Genomic DNA, 23,510 nt, shown 5'->3' on the forward strand with positions numbered 1-23,510 from the left:
GGTGGAGGCTGCCTCGCTAAATATTTTTAAGACGCGGGTTGATGGGTTTTTGATAAGAGAGGGGATTAAGGGTTATGGGGAGAGTACAGGAAAGTGGAACTGAGCTACGACAGATCAGCCATGATCTTATTGAATGGCGGGGCAGGCTCGAAGGGCTAGATGGCCTACTCCTGCTCCTATTTCTTATGTTCTTATATAAATGGATAGGAGCGCAAGTCCCTCTCCCCACACACCACACATCCCATGTTAATTTGATCTGATTCTTCCCTTAAAAAAAGTATTATTGTGTTGTACTGCTTCCACACAATATTTGTCCAGTTTCTCACTATTTTATGTTGAATTTCTAAAGGGGATTTCCATTTCAAGTTGGACAATTGACTCTGAAATATCTGTTAAAGTAGTTGGAAAGATGCAGTTTAATATGCTGGCACTATAGGAGGGATGGGATTATCTTACTGAAGGTAAAGGAACATAACACAACTAAGAAAGGATTTTGCTACCAGTTATTTATCATCAATACTCTTTATAGGGGGCACTCTGCAGGGGCACCTTCTTCATAATAAGGGTACTGTGTAAGTGTGTCCTTTTGATGTGGAGTACTCTTGCCTTGTTTGGAGAGATAAGCTGTAACTGAATGATTGCTTGAAACGAATGTTCCAGAGATAACAGGCCGCAATACTATTGGTTTCTTTCCAGGTTGCCAAGAGATCATTTATATTGAATAACTCACTTCCTTCCCGTGTACTAGCTGAACACTTAAATCAAATTTAATAAGCACAACTAGTGATCAAAGTCATGTTGGATGGCAGACATATTGGAGGGTGAGCAAGACCGCGTAACTACAGCTCTTTCACTTCATTGAAGGTCTCCTGGTAGCTTCTTCAGAAAAAAATCTCTCAGACTAAAGTAGGCGAAGCTGCTAATAACAAGCATGTGTAGCCCATTGTCTTGCTTTGGACAGTGGGTCACATCCCTTTCTTTTCAACTAACTGTTCACTGTATGAACCATGCTGTGCTGTGCATGCAGTGTCCTCAACAGGGTGCATAGACCAGGAAGAGTGCTTCTCTAGGTGTTGCTATCTGGAAACAGTTCAGTCCATCTGGATGTGTCAATGAAAATGGAGCAAGACCCATGATAAAGCCAGGGGCGTGGCAGGAAGCCTTCGATAGTCCACACGTCTTTAGCACAATCGTACACCTCCAACTCCACACTGTAGTCTCCTTCCATCCCCTTCCAGTGACCACCTGTAACGTAGATCTTCCCAGCAATCACCACCATGCCCCCATTCTCATGCAACTTATGGAGCAGCTGGACCTGAAAGAGGAGAACCAAACAATGCATCATGGGACATCTGTGCAATAGATTGTGGAACATCAGTGCAATGGATCATAGAGTATTGGTTGGAATACAAGAATGAACCATGGGATAGCAATACAGTGAATCATGGGTTGTGCTGATCTTCATATACTTGCACTTCGCTCATGTTTCTGTTTTACAAGTGCTGGTAAATGGGATTAGTGTGGATTAGTATTTGATGGTCAGCATAGACATGATGGGTTAAGGGTCTGTTTCTGTGCTGTCTGACTATCTATGTATCAGTAATGCTAGGATGTGGTATGACTGTCTTTCCAATAAAGTGCACATTATTTCATTCAATCAAAATGCAGGGTGATCCAAGTTTGTTGGTTGTGGACTTTCTACATTCTGGTAAATTGTCAATGAAGACTCGATGGGATGAATGGCTTCCTTCTGTAGGGATTCCATAATTCTATGAAACCCATATGGCACAACGTGGTAGACAAGCATAGGAACACTGCCACTTGCAGGGTCTCCTTCAAGCCACACACCATTCTGACATGTAAATACTTTGATGTTCCTTTACTGTGGATGGGTCAAAACCCTTGAACTCCTTTCCTAACAACCATCTGAATGTAACTACACCAGAAACACTGCAGCAGCTCATCACCACCTTCTCAAGGGCAGTAACTTTGTATTGGTACTTCCCAATAACCTTTTTTTAAAAAATGGTAATATCCAGAACTGGTTTGATTGGTCAGAGAACAAGTCTTCAGAATAGCTTTTCAACAAATGAACTCCCTCTTATCAAAAACAAAAATTGTTTTATCTGTCTTGAAAATGGAAGTTGAGAACTATGCAGCAGAAAAAAAACAAGATTGCTTAATCTCTGAATTTACAAATGGAGGAAAGATGAATCACGTGAATTAGTTTAAAAAGTTAAATTAAACCTGCTGCAACAAAAGTACAGTGGAGCAGGAGGAAGAAGGTTAATGTTTTGTGTAGGTGGATGTCATAGCTTAAACTTTCCGAGTACATTCTGCTTGTGAAGAATCTCACTGCCAGCGCAAATCAGAACATCTACATATAAACATATGATTAAGAGCAGGAATAGACTATTCAGTCCCTACAGCCAGCCTCATCATTCAATAAGATCAAGGCTGATCTGATTGTAGCCTCAATTCCACATTCCAGTTCATCCAATAGCCTTTGACTCCCTCACTAGTTAAGAATCTATCTACCTTTACCTTAAAAATATTCATTGATCTTGCTCCATTGGGGAAGAGGCTTCCAAAAGTTCATGATATTCTGAGAGAAAACATTTCTTCTCTCTGCCTTAAACGGGAACCTTATTTTTAAACTGTGTCCCTTAGTTCTAGCCTCTATCGGGGGATTAAAAAAAAAATCCTACCAGCATCCACCCTGCCAAGTCCCCTCAGGATCTTACTATATCATCATTTGATAAGCTTTTCGTCATCTTATAGAAATACCTCTCATATGACTACCCAACTTTCACCTGCATTGCTACTCTTAAAGAGAAAGTTGAAAACAATGTTTGATTTGTTATTACCTCTAGAAACTTCAGAGATAGTACAGCATCAACAACAGTCACAAGTTGCTAGACAAGAAGTAAAGTCAAAACAACACTCATTTCAACAGGGAGATGAAATGTTAGTGTGTAATTATGCCATGAGTGAGAAACAGGTACCAGCTATAGTTTTAGCAAAAACAGGTCCAATTTCTTACATGGTTCAAACCAAAAATGAACTAGTTTGGTGACACCATGCTGACCAATGCTTGTCATCTCGAAAATACTTTTCAGAATCATCTCCAGAAGACATTTATGGTTTCTAGTGTTGTGAATACTACTACGGAAAACTTCATTGAATTTGAGTTGCCTGATGATCTTGACTAATCTATCAAGTGAGAATGATTCAGAATGAGTCCCATTAGAAGTGTCTAATGAAGTTCCAAATTATATTTCCAGGGTAAAGGACAGCCAAATTCCAGAACATTATATACAACTAAAGAGAAATAGATGTCCTCCTGATTGACTTTCTTATTGACTGTGTATAATAAATAATGGTGCGTGGTACTGTGGCCACAGTATTACTGATCCTATGTATAATTTGTTGTCATGACCACAGGAGTAAAAAGGGAGGGATGTTTTGTTTTACAAAGGTTGCAGGCTGCTTTAAAACTGATCACACGATTTGATGGTGATGCAATTTGGGTGTATGTTCAGGCTGCTGTATTTTACTTTCAGTTTTATATTTTGCACTGCAGAGAGCAGCTCTTCCATAAACCTGTTATGTTGTTGTTTGAATCAACATGTGCAAACTACAGCTTTTCTTTTTAAGTAAAATCCACAGCCCCAACATAGTTAGGACATTATAGTTTTCAACTCAAGGTGATGTTGAACCAGTGCCTACAAAAGTTCCACATATTCATGCCAGGCAGACACTTTTCTCTAATGCCATTCAAAGCTGATCAGCAACTTGAGTCGAGACGTAGGGATCCACAGATCTATTGTGGTTTTGTAACCGACTGCTTTTGTCAATGCAAAATTATAAAATTATCATGCTTGTTTTAAAATCCCTCCATGGTTTTGCCCCTCACTACCTCTGTAATCTCCCCCATGTGATCAACTCTGAGTTCTCTGAACATCTAGTTTTTGGCTTCTTGCACACCCCTTGTTTTGATTACTTCAACTGCCAATTAAAGCCCAATAATTTGGAATTCTCTCCCTAAACCTTACACAGCAAAGTATGAGTTAATGATTTTTTTCTTCTTTCATAGGATGCCACACTTGATAAAATGCTGTCTTGATGCAGTGGCTACTCCTCCCTCTATTTAACTGTGCTGCCTCCTCTGTTGGACCTGTTCTGTAGGTGGGACAGGACATACCTAGGAATGATGATGGTGGTGTCTGGGACATCTTAAGTTTGGTTATGTCATTTATGACATTTTAAGTTTGGTTTGAATATGTCAGGCCTTGCTTAACTGGTCTAAGAAACAACTTCCCCAGATGTTAGTAAGGGGGATTTTGCAAGATTGACAGGGCTGGGTTTGTCATTATCATTTCTGCTGCCTGGTTTGACGCCAAGTCGACTGCCTGGTTTCATTTATTTTTATTTTTAGGCTTTCTAGCAGTTTTGTTCTACTGAATGGCTTGCTACGCCATGTCAGAGGGCATCTGCAACTGAGCCATAGCGCTGTGGGTCTGGAGTCCCATATAGGGCAGACAAAGTGAGCATGGCAGATTTAAGGAGATTTGTGAACCAGATGGGTTTTTACAACAATTGATAATGATAAAGAAGGTTCATTAGGCTGATACCAGAGATGAGGGGGCTAGCCTATGAAGAGAGACTGAATAGACTGGGTCTGTACTCGTTGGATTTTAGAAGGCTGAGGGGGGGATCTTATAGAGACATATAAGACAATGAAGGGGATAGATAGGGTAGAGGTAGAGAGATTCTTCCCACTCAGAAAGGAAAGCAGGACTAGAGGGCACAGCCTCAAGGTAAGGGGGGTGCAGTTTAGATCAGAGTTGAGGAGGAACTTCTTCACTCAAAGGGTTGTGAATCTCTGGAATTCTCTGCCTGTTGAAGTGGTGGGGGCTATCTCGCTGAATATATTTAAGTCACGGGTAGATAGGTTTCTGATAGACAAGGGAATTAAGGGTTATGGGGAGAGAGCAGGAAAGTGGAACTGATCCACTTCAGATCAGCCATGATCTTATTGAATGGCAGGGCGGGCTCGAAGGGCTAGATGGCCTACTCCTGCTCCTATTTCTTATGTTCTTATGTTTCATGGTCACCGACACTGAGACTAACTTTTAATTCAAGCGTTAATGGTTGAATTTAAATTCCACCAGCTGCTGTGTTCCCACAGCATTAGCCTGGGTCTATGGATTGGATTACCAATCCAGTGAAATTACCCTATTTTAATTTTAAATTTGGATTAAAACAATTAACCAACTAAAATAAATCAAATAAATTGCAGGACAAATTAAAGGGGCAACCCCTTAAAGGATACTGCCTTAAACAAAAATTGGAAGTGAACACAACAGGAGGCATTAAATGTGAGATTACCACTACATATGTTCCCCAACTGATAATGTATCAATTCATCCAGGTATGTATTGATAATGCTGAATAATTGTTGTTCAAACCTGAAAAAATAACAACTCCAAGGCAGATTGATTCGTATGTAGAATAATGGACTAATCCCATGCTTTTTTTTTTCTTCTATATTCCATAAATTTAAAGCTCAGCTAAAACTCTCCTTCACACGTCATAACTTGCACTAGGGGTGTTACAGTGATATTGTCACAGGATTAGTAAACCAGAGATCTGGGCAATTTTTTGTGGACCCAGGTTCAAATCCTGCCACTGCTGATGGTGGAATTTGAATTCAATAAAAAATCTGGAATTAAAAGTCTAATGTTGACCATTAAATCATTGTTAATTGTTGTCCTGCTGCTGGCAATGGATTTCCCATTGATTCCACCCCAAGTCGCTGGGAAGATCCCACTGGTATGAATTCTAAACTCTGGAATTTCCTTTCTTACCCCTCTCCCCTCTTTAAGACACTCCTTAAAACCCACCTTTCTGACCAAGATTTTGGTTACTGGTCCTAATACCTCTCCCTCCTAATATCTGTGGTTCAATGTCAAATTTTGTCTGATTGTGCACACGTCCCAACTTCCCAACTCACACCTTCTGCCACATGTTGGCTTCTGAATCGTACGCATAAACCTTCTTCGTGTTGTCTCCAATTAAGTAAATCATTCCATCGAGGGAGACGCACCGGGGAGCAGAGAGGTATTTGGGAATGAAGGGAGAGGCAATAACACTCCAGTTATCTGAAGAAACAAAGTGAAAAAGAGGAGAGGGTTAGAGAGAAGGGCCTGTCATTTTGATCACTTGAATCTAAACTGCAAAAGTTTGAAGAGTGCTATCCAAAGTAACATTGTCTTGGAAGGAAGGTAAATGGGTTGTGACACAATCTGAGCAATATGGAGAAATTCAAGATATCACTAAGCGCTGGTGACTGACTGGATCCACAGTGAGCTCCAATAACAGTATTTCTGAGCATGTTGAGGTTATTATGAGCTATTCTGGTGACTAATCAATATTTGAGAAAATTGAAACAAGTCTGAGAAACATATAGCAGCAGAATAATGGAAATGCAACTTTGGTAATAGGGAAATTAGATGTTCAGTTCTGTACAAGAAAATATGGTTGAGTTGTACACAATTTTACAGCATGGGTTGAATCCAGCAATCAGATGCCGTATTGGTATTTTGTTCTTAAATGCCACAGCTGTGTTGCACTAACAATAGTTACCCAGTAAGCTTACAGAACCTTAACACTAAATTGAAAACAGCAACTTTAGAATGCGGTTCTGTTTTTCTGCCATATCTCATTTCTGTGTCATCTACTTGTACAAACTTCAGCTTTGGTGCTGTCCATCAGCTATCAGATCACGTGTGGAAATGGTGCTCCCTCAATTGTTCCTCTCTCTCTGCTTCCTGGAGAACTGGTGAGAGAAAAGGCAGTGTTGGGCACTCCTTTCCCAATTTATCTATCCTCCAGGATCTGATCTAAGGCAGTATCCACTTTGTTAAACTAGTTCCAAATAAAGGCAAATCCTCAAGAAACAACAGAATGAACAGAATCTGAGAAACAGCAGGAAGAACAGAGTCTGAAAAACAATAGAAGAGGAACAGTGTGAGAAATAAAAGGAAATATAAAGTAAAAGAAAGAAATGAGGAAAAGTGTAAGGAATGGATAGGTAAGAGATGAGGAATAAAGTGGAAAATGGAGTGGAAAAGCATTGCGAAAGGAAGCAAGGAAAGGAGACAAAACAAATGGAGAAAGTAGGAATGGAATGGGAATGAAGAGGTAATGGGTTAAGTATAAAATTATGGTGTAATATATGTACAAATCAGATAAAGCAGCAGGTCATTAAATAGGGTGTATCAATTAAAGACAGTCATCAAATGCCACATTGCACTGCAGTCTCCTTCCTTTCTTGTGAGTTGAACTGACACCTACCTATTACAGGATTGTAACACTGCAGAGTGAGAACATTGTACTTGGCTGCACATGACCCAATCACGTAGAGCTTGCCCACACATCCTGTGACAGTGAAGTTAGTAACGTACTTCACTGTGGGACCTATCAAGGCCCAGCTATCATTATATGGGTCATAATGTTCCACTTCCACAACATCTAAAGTGGTACCTGTAATTCAGAAAACGTCAAATTTTAATACAGGATTGCACAGCCTGATCCCTTCCACTGCGTTCAGATATTTTATATCACTACCAAAGGCACCCAGGTAGCAGTAGTTTCCTGCATTCCTTCCTGACTTCTCTGCTAACTGATGAATGACCCACCAATTCCACCCTCTGCCTCATTCCTCTTGTTTCCCACAGACCACTTCTTATGCTGAATGTTCAAGGAACCTTTATCATGTAAGATAGAGAGTCTCCAGCTTTCTGTGAAGCTCAGTAACATTGAGCTGACCAGAGTCAAATCTAACCAGAATTACTTCTTTCACTTACGGTTATCCTTGACCATCACAGTTTTCTAGAAAGCCAAAAATAATTTTCTACTTCTGTCAGTTTGAGTTTCATTGGACAGCTGGAGAAACTTGAGTTGTCTATCCAAGGTTAAACAGGGCTTCTGAATGGAATGCCTGGGCCTCCCAATAAATCATTAGCGGGAATCGAGAACTAGGGGGCCACAGTTTCAAAGTAAATAGTTTCCCAGTGAAGACGGAGAGGAGGAGCGATTTCTTCTTTCAGAGTGTTGTTAGTATTTGGAGTTCTCTCCCCTGGCAAGTATTAGAGACTACTGAATATTTAATACCATATGAAAGGCTGAGCTGGACAGACTCTTGACTGACAAAAGGGTCTAGAGTTATCAGACAACGAGCAGGAAAGTGGAGTTAGGACCACAGTCAGATCTACCTCAATCTTACTGAATGGCACAGCAGGCTTGAGGTGCTGAATTGCCAACTTTTGCTCCTATTTCTTGGGTTCTTAAGTTTTTAAACTTTTTGGAACTTAAACATCAGCACTTCACTTCTGGAAGAAACATTAGAATCATAGAATCTCTACAGGATACCATTCAGCCCATCGAGTTTGCACCAACTCTCTAACAGAGCATCTTATCCAGGCTTTCTCCCTCTCCCGATCTCATAACTATCCCCATGGCTAATCCATTTAACTTACACACCTTGAGACACTAAGGGACAATTTTACCATGGCCAAACCACCTAACCTGCTCATCTTTGGACTGTGGGAAGAAACTGGAGCAACCAGAGGAAATCCACACAGGCATAGGGAGGATGTGCAAATCAGCTCAGCTGCAATGCTTCATTTAGAAACTGTACTCCATCCCAGAACTCTACACTAGATTCACATTTCAACTGCTGCTTGCTACCTCCGATGGCGTAGATTTCTCCATTTAATGCTGCCGTGGAGTGGTTGGTTCTGGACTTTAACATTGGAGCAATGGGTTTCCAGATCCCTTCTTTGGAATGGAATTTCCAGGCCTGGGTTGTTGACCATGTGTCTATCTTGCTGCCTCTGGAGCCTCCTGGAAAGGCGAGAGTTAAAGTGCTTGTCAAGTTATCTTGGAAAAATATTTCTTCAAGAAACTCACCGCCAGTATATTTTTTAAAACAGTAGCTTTTTATTGGTAATATGTAACATGTTTACTGGGAAAGGGAGGTGCCAAGACAGAGATTAATAGCTGTGATGAAGTTGAACAAATTGACAAAGATACCTAAAGAATTTTCTACATCTCAGTCCAGTCAGCTTGGACAGATCGTGTCCAGAGCCCCAAGGGGCCAATTGGAAGATCCATCTATTAACCTATTCCTGATTCTCACTTCCTGCTTATCATGCAGGATAACACAGGAAACATATGGTAAGCACAGTTGGGGGGCTTCATGTGTTGGCCCAAGTCCTTCTCTTTTAGCTATATTGATGCTCTCACACAATTTCCAATTACCTTGGAAAGTTTTTCACACTTTGTTTACCTGAGACTCGCAGTTCATGTGACATACCTGGAACTGCCTACTTCAGTGTAAGTTACTCATCTTAAATCCTGGGATTGATCAATTGCAATAACTGATATTTGGTACAAAAGTAATCCCTTTGAACCTTCAGCTACTGGTCTTGTTCCTTCAGACAATAATTATTTTTGGCCACATTCGAGGGTAGAATGCCTGCTTTGCAGGCAGTTGGCACAAATTGTATCTGTTTCATAAAGTGCTTTCCCTTAAGTTTAACCTCAAACTCCCTTACATAATCAGCAAACACTGAACAAAAATGTACCTTGATATATTTAAGAGTGTTAACTATGGATGCAGTTTGTCAAATACAGCTGAAAAAGGTTTAGCGCAAAAGATAAGCAAAAAGCTTTAAAAATGTTCTTGTTAGTGTCCTGGAATCCTAAAGAAACTGGATTTTTTGCAGCTTCATTGAAGACCTGCAAACGAGTGTAATTAGCAGACAAACAAGGTGGTGATAAATTCATCCTTGGGATCTGGTCAGTTACAAGCATGATCTTCTTTTAGACGAGCACAAAAGATTGTGAAACTCAACTTGCACTGGATGCAAGTTATCTTTAAAATTGCACTGGTTGTTTGGTTTTGGTCAAATTATTACTACAATAATAATGGAAACCCTGCTAGGATTGATCAAAGATGGGTAAAATTGGCATTAAATCCTATAATAAAGCTATACTCTACTTTGGACTTGAAACAAGAAAAACTCACGATGGCCACTGAATAAATGTGCTGAAAACTGGAAAGTTCTAGATTTGATCCATAGAGTTAGCTGATGCCAGCCAGGGAAGCAGGGGCGGGGGCATTTGAATTGGTCTGAGCATTGAAATAATCACACTGACCATCATTTAAAGTAAAAAAAAGACTGATTTTTGATATGCCATGGAAAAGGAATGAGAGAGTTCTATTAGTGCGACCTTGGATGGTCTCTTCCAGCTCAGAAGGATGATGGGAACAAATCCCTTCCAGGGCATTGTTTGAAGTAACATTTCATGTCAGAAGTGCTATTTTCAGAAGAGATGTTAAACCAGGGCCACATTTGCCTTTGCAAATAAGTGAACATTAAAATGCTACAATGCTATTTGAACAGTGAGGAGTATTTCCAGTGCCCTAACCAACATTCATCAGGCAAAACAATTTAATGGTATTCATCCCATTGTTCATCATGTTACTTTTCTGCATTTATTGACTGCTATAATGACTGATGAAAAGCACAGTGACTACATTTGCTGTGAAAGCAATGTGGGACAACTGTAGATGGTGATATACAAGTGCAAATTCTTCCTTTCTTTCGCCTGAATATTTCTGGAGGCAGATATCTCACCAGTAACATAGATGTCATTGTTTAAGGCTGTGACTGAGAATCCCCATTTGTTGTGATCCGGGAAGTCTGGAAGAATGGACCAGTGCTCTGCAGAGACAAGGTAACAGATTATCAGCAACACATCATTGCCATCTACAAGGCCGCTGGAGATCTTTCACTCAAATCATGGGCTGCTGCTACTAATTAGAATTATAGTCATAGAAAGTTGTAACACAGAAGACAACTCTTTGGCCCATCATGTCTGTATCAACTGACAAGGAGTAATCCAACCTGATCCCACTTTTGGTCAGGTGTCTTGGTGTTTAGACCACTTCAAGTGTACATTCAGGTTCTTTTAAACATTATGAGGGTTTCAGGCTTTACTACCCTTTCAGGCAGTATTTCCAGATCCCTGCCATCCTCTGGGTGAACACATTTCCCCTCAAAACTCCCCTCAGCCTCCTGCCTCTTACCCTAAATCTATGCCCTTGGTTATGGAGGCTTCAACTCAGAGGAAACAGGCCTTTCTGTCCACTCTATCTAGTTGTCTTTTCAGCCTTCACCATTCAAAAGAAAATGACTCTAACCTATCCAATCCTCCCTCATAACTAAAGTTCTTCAGTCCATGCTGTTTTCCAAGTACTCTGTTATAAAATCCTTGGATAACAGACTCTAAAATTTTCCCCACTATTGACATTAGGCAGTCTAGTATATAACTCCCCATTTTCTCTCTACCTCCTTTTTTAAATAGTGGGGTTACATTAGCTATCCTCCAAATGTAGGAAGCATTCCAGAGTCTATAGAATTTTGGAAGTTGACCACCAATGCATTTACTATTTCTAGGGCCACTTCCTTAAGCACCCTGGGATGTAGATTATCAGACCCTGGGGATTTATCAACCTTCAATACCATCAATTTCTCTAACACCATTTTTCCACTCATACTGATTTCCTTCAGGTCCTCCCTCTCACTAAACCGTGATCCCCCACATTTCTGATGTGTTATTTTTATCCTTCTTTGGGCAGACAGAATCAAAATATGTTTTTGTTGATCAACCATTTCCTTGATCCCCATTATAAATTCCCCTGTTTCTGACTGTAATCCTAATACATTGCTCCCAGGATCTTGACTGGGATCCCTAGTGACCTGAACACTTTTTGAATTGTTTACTCAATAGGTTTCTCAAAAGCATTTCAAAGAATTTCTCCACAAGAGATCGGTTTCAATGGTTTTCCAGTTTTGCCTCTTAACTCTCTGTAAACTATGAGATTCTATGAGCTGATTCCCAGTCCTCAGAAAACACTTCTAAATTTAGCAAACTTACACATCTGTCAGGTGATGTTTCACTGAAAACCTGACATCTGATCTAGGCAACTTTGTAACCAGGGGAAAGGCAACGAGCAATATTTTTACACAGTGACTTGTTATGATCGAGAATGTATTGGATGCAGATTCAGGAGTAAATTTCCAAAAGGCATTGAATATATGGCCTGAAGTTATCCTGTAAAAAGCATTGATTGGCATAAGGTGGAACTCCTGCCCCTCAGTCAGGAGAAAACCCTGCCTTGGAGAGCTGCCTACCAATCGATCTTATAATCTCATACAAAAAATCCCAAGGTCTAAAGCACAACACATTAGCTGTGTCTAGTGTCTGAACACATTGACATACTATATCGTTTCAATATTTAACAAAATATACCAGAATACCCAGTGACTAATGTACACTACAGCAGAGAATGCTATCACTGAGCATACACCACATGATCCACGCTCATCACAATGTAACTCACTGGTCCTGATGTTGTAAAATGCACTGTTTCTTGACAGGATCTGATTATCTTCATCTTCATCATCAGAGTCATCCATTGCCCGTCCTCCAATGACCACGAGGACCTCTTGCAGTTTCTTGAGACCAGGGTCATGTCTTTGCCTAACAGTTTCTTCTGTCTCAGGCTAAAAGCAGAACATAAGGAAAGTCAGGGATGAAAAACAAAAACAATTTCACTCAGAGCAGATATTAAAGTTATTGAGGGGGATTTTACAACCTCACTTGAGTGAGACTGGAAATTCTCGCCTGAGATTAACGGAAAGTTCTGTTGTCGGACCCGTGCCTGCTCCGATTCCGTGGTGGGCAAGGTGGTGGAGTTATTTTAAATCTTCAAATTATACAGCAACATAAATGTAGTTAGAAAAGTATGTTGTGAAGAAGACATAATGAAGTTGCAGATGGATGTCCATAAGTTGAATGAATCGGTAAAACTCTAGCAGATGGAGCATAATATGGGACAATGTGAAGTTGTTCACATTGGCAGGAAGAATAAAAAGTTGGATGTTACTTAAATGGAGAATGACTACAGGATTCCAAGGTGCAGAGAGATCTAAATGTTCTCTTTCATGAATCACAAAAGATTAGTATGCAGGTGTAGCATGTAATCAAGAAGGTTAATGGAATGGTGTCCTTCATTGCAAGAGAAATTGAACATAAAAGTAAGAATGCTATGCTTCAGTTATTCTGGGCATTGGAGAGATCAAGGGAGAGATTCTCCCAAAAGAATTCTAAGTGCTGAATTGGTGGGAAAAATGGTGTAATTCACAATTGTTTTTCAGTAGGAGTACAGACTCGAATCTCTTACACTCTGTGCAAAGCAGAGATCACAATCAGGAATATGATTATCAGCTCAGGGGAGGGAGGCCTATTCACGCTGAAGTCTGACAGTTCCAGAACTCTCTGTGCATGCGCAGTGGCCCCAAATTATCAGCCGGCAGTTTGCTGGCTAGCTCAATTGCTGACCAGCCCAGAACACTCGCAGTGTTGCCCCTCCAAACCACAACCCCCCCATGGTCCGATCGCGGCCAGCATTCACAGGCCACCCCTGACACACCCCTGTTTTGGAGCACCCTGATCTTCAGCACCCACCTGCCCCGCACCCCCCCCCCAAACCCCCCTCCGCCGGCAGACCTCTCCCCTGCCCCATGAGAGGCAGACCACCCCCACACTAGCCCGCCCCGATCAGTGGCCTCCCTGCTGTCCAGCCCAATCCCCATGCAGAGTGGCAGCAGGATCTCCTACCGATCATCCCTAAGCCCTGCCCATAATAGGCCCAGCCCCCTTGGCACTGCCCATGCCCGATGGGCAGTGCCAAAGTGCCCCCTGGGCATGGGCACTTTACCCCTTGAGCACTGCCGGGGAACAGGCTGGTATTGCCAGGGTGCCCATGCCCAAGGGGCACCACGTCTCCCCCCCCCCCCCCCCCCCCCACCACTGCCCAACCCTGGGGCGAGTCCTGATTGTCCCTCCTTCACTCCAGCGGGGTCTCTTGCTAGTTCCCCGAAAGTGGAGAGCTACTCTAAATCTCACCAGAGTGAATTTATACTGGGAGATGCTATCGGGCCCACAGAATTCAGTCCCAGGCCCAATAATCACATTAAAATGGCTTACCTGGCCTTATTGCCGGTTTCTAGTGTGGTCCCGACTGCACTTGCTCTCCGGTAGTGGGAAACGTGCATGCGTCGGGAACACATGCACGTGACTCCCAACCCGACCCACCAAAAAATTAGCAGGTCAGAATGGGAGAATCGCACCTCCCTCTCTGCATCCCGAATACTGTGTGCAGTTTTGGTCTCTTATTTAAGGAAGGATGTAAATGTATCAGAGGCAATACAGAGATTTACTAAATTAATATCTGGAATGAGCATGTTGTCTTATGAGGATAAGTTGGACAGGCTAGGTCTGTTTCTACTGGAGTCCTCAGAAGAATGAGGAATGACTTAATTGATTATATAAGATTTTGAATGGTATTGACAAGGTGGACATGGAAAAGGATGTTTCCTCTTGTAGGTGAGTCCAGAACAACTGGACACAGATTTAAAATTAGGGGATGCTCAAATAGAACAGAGATGAGGACATTTATTTTCTCTCAAAGGTTGTACAGTTTTGGAATTCTCCTCAGAAGGTGGCAGAAGCAGGGTCACAATATTTTTAAGGCAGAGGTAGATAGGTTCTAGTTCGTCAAGGGTATCAAAGGTTATCGGGGCAGATGGGAATGTGGAACTTGAAATATAAACAGATCACCTATTACCTTATTGAATGGCTCGTTGAGACAAATGGCTTACTTTGATCCTATTTCATATATTCCTATAGAAGGCTTATGGCATAGAAAGAGGCCACCTGGCCATCATATCTGCACCGCCTGAAAAATGAGCACTCCCCCCCCAATCCCACTTCCCAGCACTTGATCTGTAGCCCTGTAGGTTAAGGTACTTGACGCACATGTACAGAGATCTTTTAAATGACTTGAGGGTTTCTGCATACTGCCCTTTCAGGCTGCAAGTTCCAGATTCCCACAACCACCTGGATGAAAATGTTTTTCCTCATCTCCCCTCTAATCTTTCTATCAATAAGTCTAAATCTATAACGCCGAGACACTGACCTCTTTGCTAAAGTAAATAGGCTGTGCCCATCCAGGTTATCAAGGCCCTTTATAACTTTGTATATCTCAATCAAATCTCCTTTCAGCCTTCTTCAATCTTTTCTCATAGCTGCAATCTTCCAGTCTTTCCATTCTTGTAAACATCTTCTGCATCACCTCTAATGTAACAACATCCTATAATGGGATCAGAATTGCACATCATACTCAAGTTGTGCACTAACTAATGTTTTATATAGTTTCAGCATAACCCCTCTACTCTTATATTCTATGCCACAGCAAATAAATGAAAGGATTCCATAAGCCTTCTTAACCAACTTATGAACTTGTCCTGCTATTTTCAGTGATATGAACATTCATTCCAAAGTCCTTCACTTTCTTTACGCCCCTCAGTATCCTCCCATTTATTGTGCATTCCTTTGTCTTCTTTGACCTCACAAATGTATTACCTTACACTCGTCTGGGTTGAATTCCATTTGTCACCTTTCTACCTACTTGACCAGTCCATTGATATCTTCCTGCAGTCTATGGCTATTCTAATCGCTATCAACTGAGTGTCCAACTTTTGTGTCATCTGCAAACTTATTGATTTTTTTCTCTGACATTTACGTCCAAATCATTAGTATGTACAATGTATCTTACCTGAGGTGTGTTGGTTTTCAGATCATGGATCATTCTAAATGAACTCTCCTGAGATCTCAGAGTATATATCCTTGCCTTGAAATCTAAATAAGCATTGGGTTATGCTCTCAAGTAAATGAACAGCAATTTTAGTTTGCATGATTTGGTATTGGTCTACCAGTTGCTTTTATAAAATTTCACTTATCGCTCAAAAATGGTATAAAGAGCACATATGAAACCATATTTAAAGTTAAGGATATGAAATAAAGTTAATAAATAAAGAAGTCAGTGATTATCGAACTACATATATACAACAGAAGTATGGGAATGTACTCCTTTTCTCCATACTATAATAAAAAAGTAGATTTATTACAAATGGTACTTATTGAATTTTTAAGATTTCTATCAAGTATTCTTTAAGAGGTCTTTGAACTGTCTGTAGTCAAACAGATTAATGTTACAATCCTGCCACAATGAGATGCATGCTCTAGTTATAAGTGACTAACAATGGTTACTAACTAGGGAAAGGTTAGGGCATTTTTTCCTAAGCATATACATGAGCCGGTTTCCACATGTGGGGAAGACAAATCTGTGCCATGTCAATAAATCAATGTTAAAGGAAAGACTGGCTCCAGATTCCTCTTTTGCTCAGTGAATGAGCAGCGAGTTATAAGAAAACAAAACACTTTCTTAATACCTTTGCAAAATAGTTACTGAGGCGTCCTGCATTTAGAATATCTGATCTCATAAATTCAAACTGGTCAAATGCAAAGTTGTTTATTAGTCGCAAGTAAACCTTACATTAAAACTGCAGTGAAGGTACTCTGAATTTCCCCTAGTCACCACACTCTGGTGCCTGTTCAAGGTCAATGTGCCTAACCTAAATTCAACTAATCATAAAATCTCTGTGTCTTTGAAAATTGTGTTACATTTTCTCGCATAGTTATTCACGAAGGACATGCATAACTATTACGTATTTTCCAGTTTTGGCTGACGGTGTAAAGAGAGTTTGGCAACGATTAATGTTTTGCAGAACAGCTACCAAAGCAAAAATGAGACAAAATATGCAGTGTTTGTCACAGAAGCTCATTCTTTAATTATGTCCCCCACCCTTCTCATTTGTTAACTCCATCGAATCTGCCAACACTTTGTGCTGCCTCGGAAAAGCAGCCAGCATAATCAAGGACCCCATGCACTCTCTTCCATCTTCCTCCATCAGGAAACAGATACAAAAGGCTTAGGTCATGTACTGACTGACTCAGGAACAGTTTCCTCCATGCTGCCATCAAACTTTTAAATGGACCTACCTTATGTTAGGTTGATCTTTCTCTACGCCTTAGCTATGATTGTAACACTACATTCTGCATTCTCTCCTTTCCTTCTCTATGAGCTTTATCTGTATAGCGTGCAAAAACAATACTTTTCACTGTATACTAAGACATGTGACCATAATAAATCAAATTTTAAAAATTGCAACCTGTCCTTCTGCTGACTGAGGACTATCTCTTTAAAACCCATTTTTCTAACCTTCCAGCTCTTAAGGCAAAGCCCACCCTACATTAAAAAAGCTTACTGTAGCTCAATTATCCAGCACAGTAATATCTCCACCAGAGGGCACCTGTTAGTTTTCCATCACAGATCTAATAATCTAATGTTTCCATTGAAGTCCAAGTCTTTTGTTAAGTTCCAATCTGAGGTTTACATGCATTTTTGATTCTATCAAATGATTTCAAACATTTCTCACTGTTACGGCCCCAGGTGAGAAGGTGAACTGACTCCTCTCTATTAAACCTCCTCAGTTAGTCACAACAAACGTTTAAGTTTTTTTTTCATGACAGTACGCCTCTTCTAAATCAGAACGGCATTTAACTATTTAAACCGTTAGCAATAAAGGAGCCAATCAAACAAGATTTTCGTGAGTCCAAGAAAGAGAAAATTTATTAACTACTTTTCCTGGATATGGTCAGATGTAGAAGATGTTGCAATTATTACAAGATCTTGGTTCGGTGGTAGGTTTCTGGTGGACATCTTAAACCAGGCAAGAGAAAGGGAGGTAAAGCAGATTCAGCCTATTTGTTTTGCTAAAGAATTTTTTGACACTGTCTATGTTAGTCACTTGCAATCTCTCTATAGTGGCTGGGCAACTTTGCCTTGATATACTTCATCCATTGTGTATTTCCAAGGCGTTTTGAGTGTGTCTATCAATGGTAGCCATTGCTTCAATATCTGACACTCTGCATTTTTGATCTCATTGATAGTTACTTATGTCGGTGCGTATCTGGATGAGAGAAATGCCTCTCTTCACATTCCCCTGAGGGTGATTTGATTGCTTCTCATTCCCACCTTGGAATGTGGCCTTGAATTTTTAAGCAGTTTGCTCTGTCTGAATTTAAATTGTAAAATTTTCAGTCAGCTAAATGTTGAAAAATCATCCTTTCAAAAATAAAAGTGCATGCCCTCGTGTCATCACTCTTTTGAGTTCATTCTTTTTGACAGTGTTTCAAATATCCTCACTACAATTTTACATTTGTCTCATCTGCTCCCACATTACTGACCAACTTTAATATCCTGGATTTATCTTAATTTTAATAAAGTCCTTGCCTATAATCTGCCCTGTCCCTGGATTGAAAAGTATAAACTCTTCTAAGCTGTTCTCATTGTTAGTGGATTGGTAATTCTTTTACTTGAAATTTCTTAAAGAAATTTGCATAAAATACAAATTGTTCACAGCCACAAAAGAAAAATAAACTTAGGAAAATATTAACTTTCTACTCCGAATAAAATATCTATAACAAATTTACATTTTGTTTTGTCTTTGTGTTTTTATAATACACTTTTTACCTTATACCTGTTGCAGATGCATCTGACGATAACATAAGAGCAGTCACTGTGCTTGTAGAAACAAAGTTCCATTATCACACTGACAATCCTATCCATTGTGCTATGTGACACTACCACCTGTACTAAATGAGATAGCCTACTAGATCTGTATTTATTCTATCAGTCGAAGCAGAACAGTATTTAAGTACAGGCTATAAACTCTTGGCCTCACATATCCCTCACTCTACCATTACCACCAAGCCATGGGATCAACCCTGATTCAATCAAGAGAAAACAGCACCAGACATAGCTAAAAATGAAGTGCTAACCAAGTGAAGCAACAATACAAAACTACTTGCGTGCCAAACAGTGAATGCAGTACTCAATAGACAAAGTTAAATGATTCTACAACTAAGATGAACAGAGGGATCTAGGTGTGTGTGTACATAGATCCCTGAAAGTTGGGAATCAAGTAGATAAGGTTGTCAAGAAGGCGTACGGTGTCTTGGCGTTTATTGGTAGGGGGATTGAATTTAGGAGTCGCAGTGTAATGTTGCAACTGTACACTACTCTAGTGCGGCCGCACTTGGAGTACTGTGTGCAGTTCTGGTCCCCGCATTACAAGAAGGATGTGGAGGCGTTGGAGAGGGTGCAGAGGAGGTTTACTAGGATGTTGCCTGGTATGGTGGGGAGGTCCTATGAGGAGAGACTGAGGGATCTAGGGTTGTTTTCGTTGGGAAGAAGGCGGCTAAGAGGGGATCTTATTGAAACATATAAGATGATTAGGGGTTTAGATAGGGTGGATAGTGATAGCCTTTTTCCTCGGATGGAGAAAGCTAGCACGAGGGGGCATGACTTTAAATTAAGGGGGGGTAGCTACAGGACGGATGTCAGGGGTAGGTTCTTTACCCAGCGGGTGGTGAGGGATTGGAATGCCCTGCCTGCTGCAGTTGTAGATGCGTCTAGTTTGGGGGCGTTTAAGAGATCTCTGGATAGGTTTATGGACGAAAAGGGATTGGTATAGGCTAGTGGGTCATTGTTTTTGTAACTGGTCGGCGCAACATCGTGGGCCGAAGGGCCTGTTCTGCGCTGTAATGTTCTATGTTCTATGTTCTATGTTCTATTAAGCTCTGCAATCCTGCTACATCCAGATATGAATAGTGATTGACAATTAATCATGGGGTTGCCATTGGCCAGAAACTAACTGGATCAACCATATAAATACTGTGGCTACAAGGTCAGAGGCTGGAAAGTCTGCAGAGAACAACTTACCTCCTAATTCCCAAAGTCTGTCTACAAGGCACGACAAGAAGTCTCACGACACCAGGTTAAAGTCTTTAACCTGGTGTCTCAGGCTTCCTACCATGTTTATCCCAGTCCAATGCGGCATCTCCACTACAAGGCACAAGACAGGAGTGTGATGGAATACTTTCCATTTGCCTAGATGAGTGCAACTTCTTCAACACTCAAGAAGCTCAACACCATTCAGGACAAAGCAACCACTTTCTAAAAAAAAAATCATCCTTGTGATATAGGTGTCACTGACTGGGAAAGCATTTATTGCCCATCCCTAATTTCTCCCAAGAAGGTGATGGCGAATCACCTTCTTGAGCTGCAGTAATCCATGTGGTGTAGGTGTATACAAGTGCTGTTAGGGAAGGAGTTTAAAGATTTTGACCCAGCGACAATAAAGGAATGGCAATATATTTCCAATTCAGAATGGTGGGTTACTTAGAGGGGATCTTCCAGGTGGCGATGTTCGCATGTATCTGTTGCCCTTGTCCTTCCTGATGATAGTGGGTGTGGATTTGGCAGGTGCTTCCTAAGGAAGCTTGGTTAGTTCGGTGCACCTTGTAGATGTACATGCAACTGCCTTTTGTGTCGATGGTGGAGGGAGTGCATGTTTGTGGTAATGGTACCAATTAAGCAAGTTGCTTTGCCCTGGATGGTATCAGCTTCTTAAGTGTTGTTAGTGCTGCATCCATCCAGGTAAGTGGAGAGTATTCCATCACAATCCTGATAAGTGCCTCGGAGTTGGTGGACAGGTTTGGAAAATATTCCTAGCTTCTGACCTGCTCTTGTAGCCACAGTATTTATATGGCTAGTCGAGTTCAGTTTGTGGTCAATGGTAACCCCAGGATGTTTAAAGTGAGGGATTCAGCAATCATAATGCCATTGAATGTCAATTGGCACTTGCTTGATTGGCACTCTATCCATCATTTAAACATTCACTCTCTCCATCGTCAATGCACAGTGCCAACAGCATGTACCATACAGAAGATGCAACAGCTTGTCAAGGTCCTTTGACAATTCCTTCCAAACCTCTACCACTTAAAAACAAGGGCATCTCCAACTGCAAATCTCCCTCCCAGCAGCACACCATCTGTTCACTTGGAACTATATTACCATTCCTTCACAGAGCTGGATCAAAATCCTGGAATTTCCTCCCTAGCAGCACTGTGGGTGTACCTGCATCACTTGGATTGAAGCAGTTCAAGAAGAAGGCACAACGTCACCTTCTCAAGGGTATTTAGGGATTGGCAATAAATGCTGACCTTGCAGGCACATCTGATCCCACAAAAGAATAAGAAAATGATTTTTTTTAATTTTAAATTTATCAGTGAATGATGGTGGATGGGCTGCAGACCAAGTGCGAGAAAATGTGACTAAAATAGTGTTGGTGCTGATGGCAGTACAGACACGATAGCATGAAGGGGCTCTTCCTATGCTGTAAAGCCTTATTCTTGATTAGTAAGGGAACGGGATTATGGGGAAAAGGCAGGAGAATGGGGATGAAAAAAAAATCAGCCAAGATTGAATGCCAGAACAGACTCGATGGGCCAAATGGTCTAATTCTGCTCCTATGTCTTATGATCTTAAAGCTCTATGACTTGATGAAGTAACCTTTAAAACAGAATAATAGGATGATAATTTTTTTTGGTGCATCTTCATACTCATAGTACATTTACTCTTTGGGGAATAGTGGGGTATGGTGGAAAGATTCCCGAGCAGATTATCAGCCTGTTGAATGCTACTTCCATGGCCAACAAACCCTGGCATTGGACTCAAACCCGGCGTTTCTGGTCCAGCAGTAGCAATCACTACACCACAGGCTTCCTGATTGATAGAAAGGTTTCAAACAGAAGGAGGCCATTTGGCCCACTGTGTCTGTGCTGGCTCTTTGCAAGAGTTGTTCACCTGTTGCTACTCTCCTGCCTTTTCCCCATTGTCCTGCAAATTTTCCTCTTCAGAAAACAATCCAAATCTTTTTTGAAAGTCATATCGAATCTGCTTCTATTGCCCTCTGAGGCAGAGCATTCCAGATCTGAGCCACCCCCAGCATAATAAAAGTTTTCTTCATGTCGCCATTGCTTCTTTTGTCAATCACTTTGTATCAGTGTCCTCTGGTTCTCCATCCTTCCATCAATAGGAATAATTTCTCCCTATGTGCAGACCCCTCATGATTTGGAAAGAATGTTGACACTAGCATAGTTCCCTGGTGTTCCTCAAATAGTCACATGGAATATTTAAATCCAGCCTGTGCCTTTATCAGCAGTTCATCCAAATGCTGATATTTCTAATAACGAGCCATAAGTCTGCTTATATTCTCACATGCTTGAGTGGGACTTAACCTCACGACCCTTTGAGGCAAATGTGGTACCAATTGAGCCTAGCTATCATTTGCTAAGAAGGGCTGAACACAACTCCTTATGTGAACAGTATAGTCTTGGGCCTCTATAACATGGTCTACAGGAGCCGTACCTCAAGACTGTGAGGCAATGTCCTTTCAAAAGTGCCAGAGCAGCAACCAGAATAATATTAAGTGACACATAACGAAAGTACATTTTTGGACATCAAGCGAAGACAAGCTCTTTTATCCTTGCCATCACAATGTAATATTTTCTGTCCAGCCTCACAGAAGCAGAATAGGCACTTGAATGAGATACCAAGAAAGCACTATCCACAGAGCCATTCTCCAACATGAATGCTCTTTCACTGGGTACAATATGATTTTTAAATTAATGTTTGTGTATAATTGGTGAATGGATCAATTGTTCCTTTAACTTCCGAGTACTGGCTGGCTTGAAGTTCAACTAGCCTAGCAAAGCATATCCAGTCACTGTTACTTTTAACAAGGCTAATCATGTATGAGATGCATTAGAGGCAATTTGCCCCGGAAGCAATTTTCTGAGTGCTTGCTAGGTGGCAATAAGTTTTAATGAAACGTGTGGAGTCCAAAACAAACCTGTGTTACACTGATACCCATGCTTAAGCTTCAACACATTCACTACTCATATAACCCAGCAATCCATTGGCATTTCAACTGCTGCTTCATCACATTGCCCGTATACTGACAGTAATAAGGATATTGGAGCTCTCTGATCATTTTCCACATCTCTCTGACATAGTTCAGTTCTATTCAATTACATGTATATTCAAACTGTAAAGTATAGCCTTTGTCAATTAAAAACAACAGACTTCAAACACAGATTCAGCAGGAGTTTACCTGCTGTAACACTACGGGAGAAGGAAAATAAACAGCTGAGGGTTGGAAAGTTGCAAGGGAGTGGAGGCAGGGTCAGGGGAATATGTAATCACTAATTTTTCAAAGCTGACCAAAACTTATCACACATGAACCTTTTTTCATTTTAATAGTGTTGGACATCCCACTAACCCACTCTGGAGAAGCACATTCATAATTAGAATATTTAAATACTAACCCTTTCCTTATATTTGGAAACTAATGTAACTTGCATTGATTTTCCAAGATTTGGGCAATTCAGCAGCTGAAAAGAGATGGGACAGTCAGGTCCAGCAGGCAAGCTATTTTCATGGCATTGCTTGAGGATGGGTCTGTACTCGTTGGAGTTTAGAAGGATGAGGGGGGGATCTTATAGAGATGTATAAGATAATGAAAGGGATGGATAGGGTAGAGATAGAGAGATTCTTCCCG

At 40.9% G+C, this 23,510-nt stretch overlaps 1 protein-coding gene across 4 annotated transcripts in view; it reads right to left on the reverse strand.

The window, feature by feature from the left end:
* Nucleotides 1-745: 745 nt before the first annotated feature.
* klhl30 (kelch-like family member 30) overlaps nt 746-23,510 on the reverse strand; it is a 42,313-nt gene continuing 19,548 nt past the window's right edge. For 3 of the 4 annotated variants that reach the window (XM_080186355.1, XM_080186354.1, XM_080186353.1), the window contains exons 3-8: nt 12,479-12,641; nt 10,710-10,796; nt 8,755-8,910; nt 7,360-7,548; nt 6,019-6,164; nt 746-1,315 (exon numbers count right to left, since the gene is read on the reverse strand). In XM_080186355.1, coding sequence (XP_080042481.1) covers nt 1,067-1,315; nt 6,019-6,164; nt 7,360-7,548; nt 8,755-8,910; nt 10,710-10,796; nt 12,479-12,641 — 990 coding nt within the window. In that variant the 3' untranslated portion in view covers nt 746-1,066. The remainder of the gene's footprint in view (nt 1,316-6,018; nt 6,165-7,359; nt 7,549-8,754; nt 8,911-10,709; nt 10,797-12,478; nt 12,642-23,510) is intronic. The other variant, XM_080186352.1, reaches the window with a different exon arrangement.

Source organism: Carcharhinus amblyrhynchos, chromosome 3, assembly GCF_965287045.1.
Source record: "Carcharhinus amblyrhynchos chromosome 3, sCarAmb.v2.hapA, whole genome shotgun sequence".
NCBI lineage: Eukaryota > Metazoa > Chordata > Chondrichthyes > Carcharhiniformes > Carcharhinidae > Carcharhinus > Carcharhinus amblyrhynchos.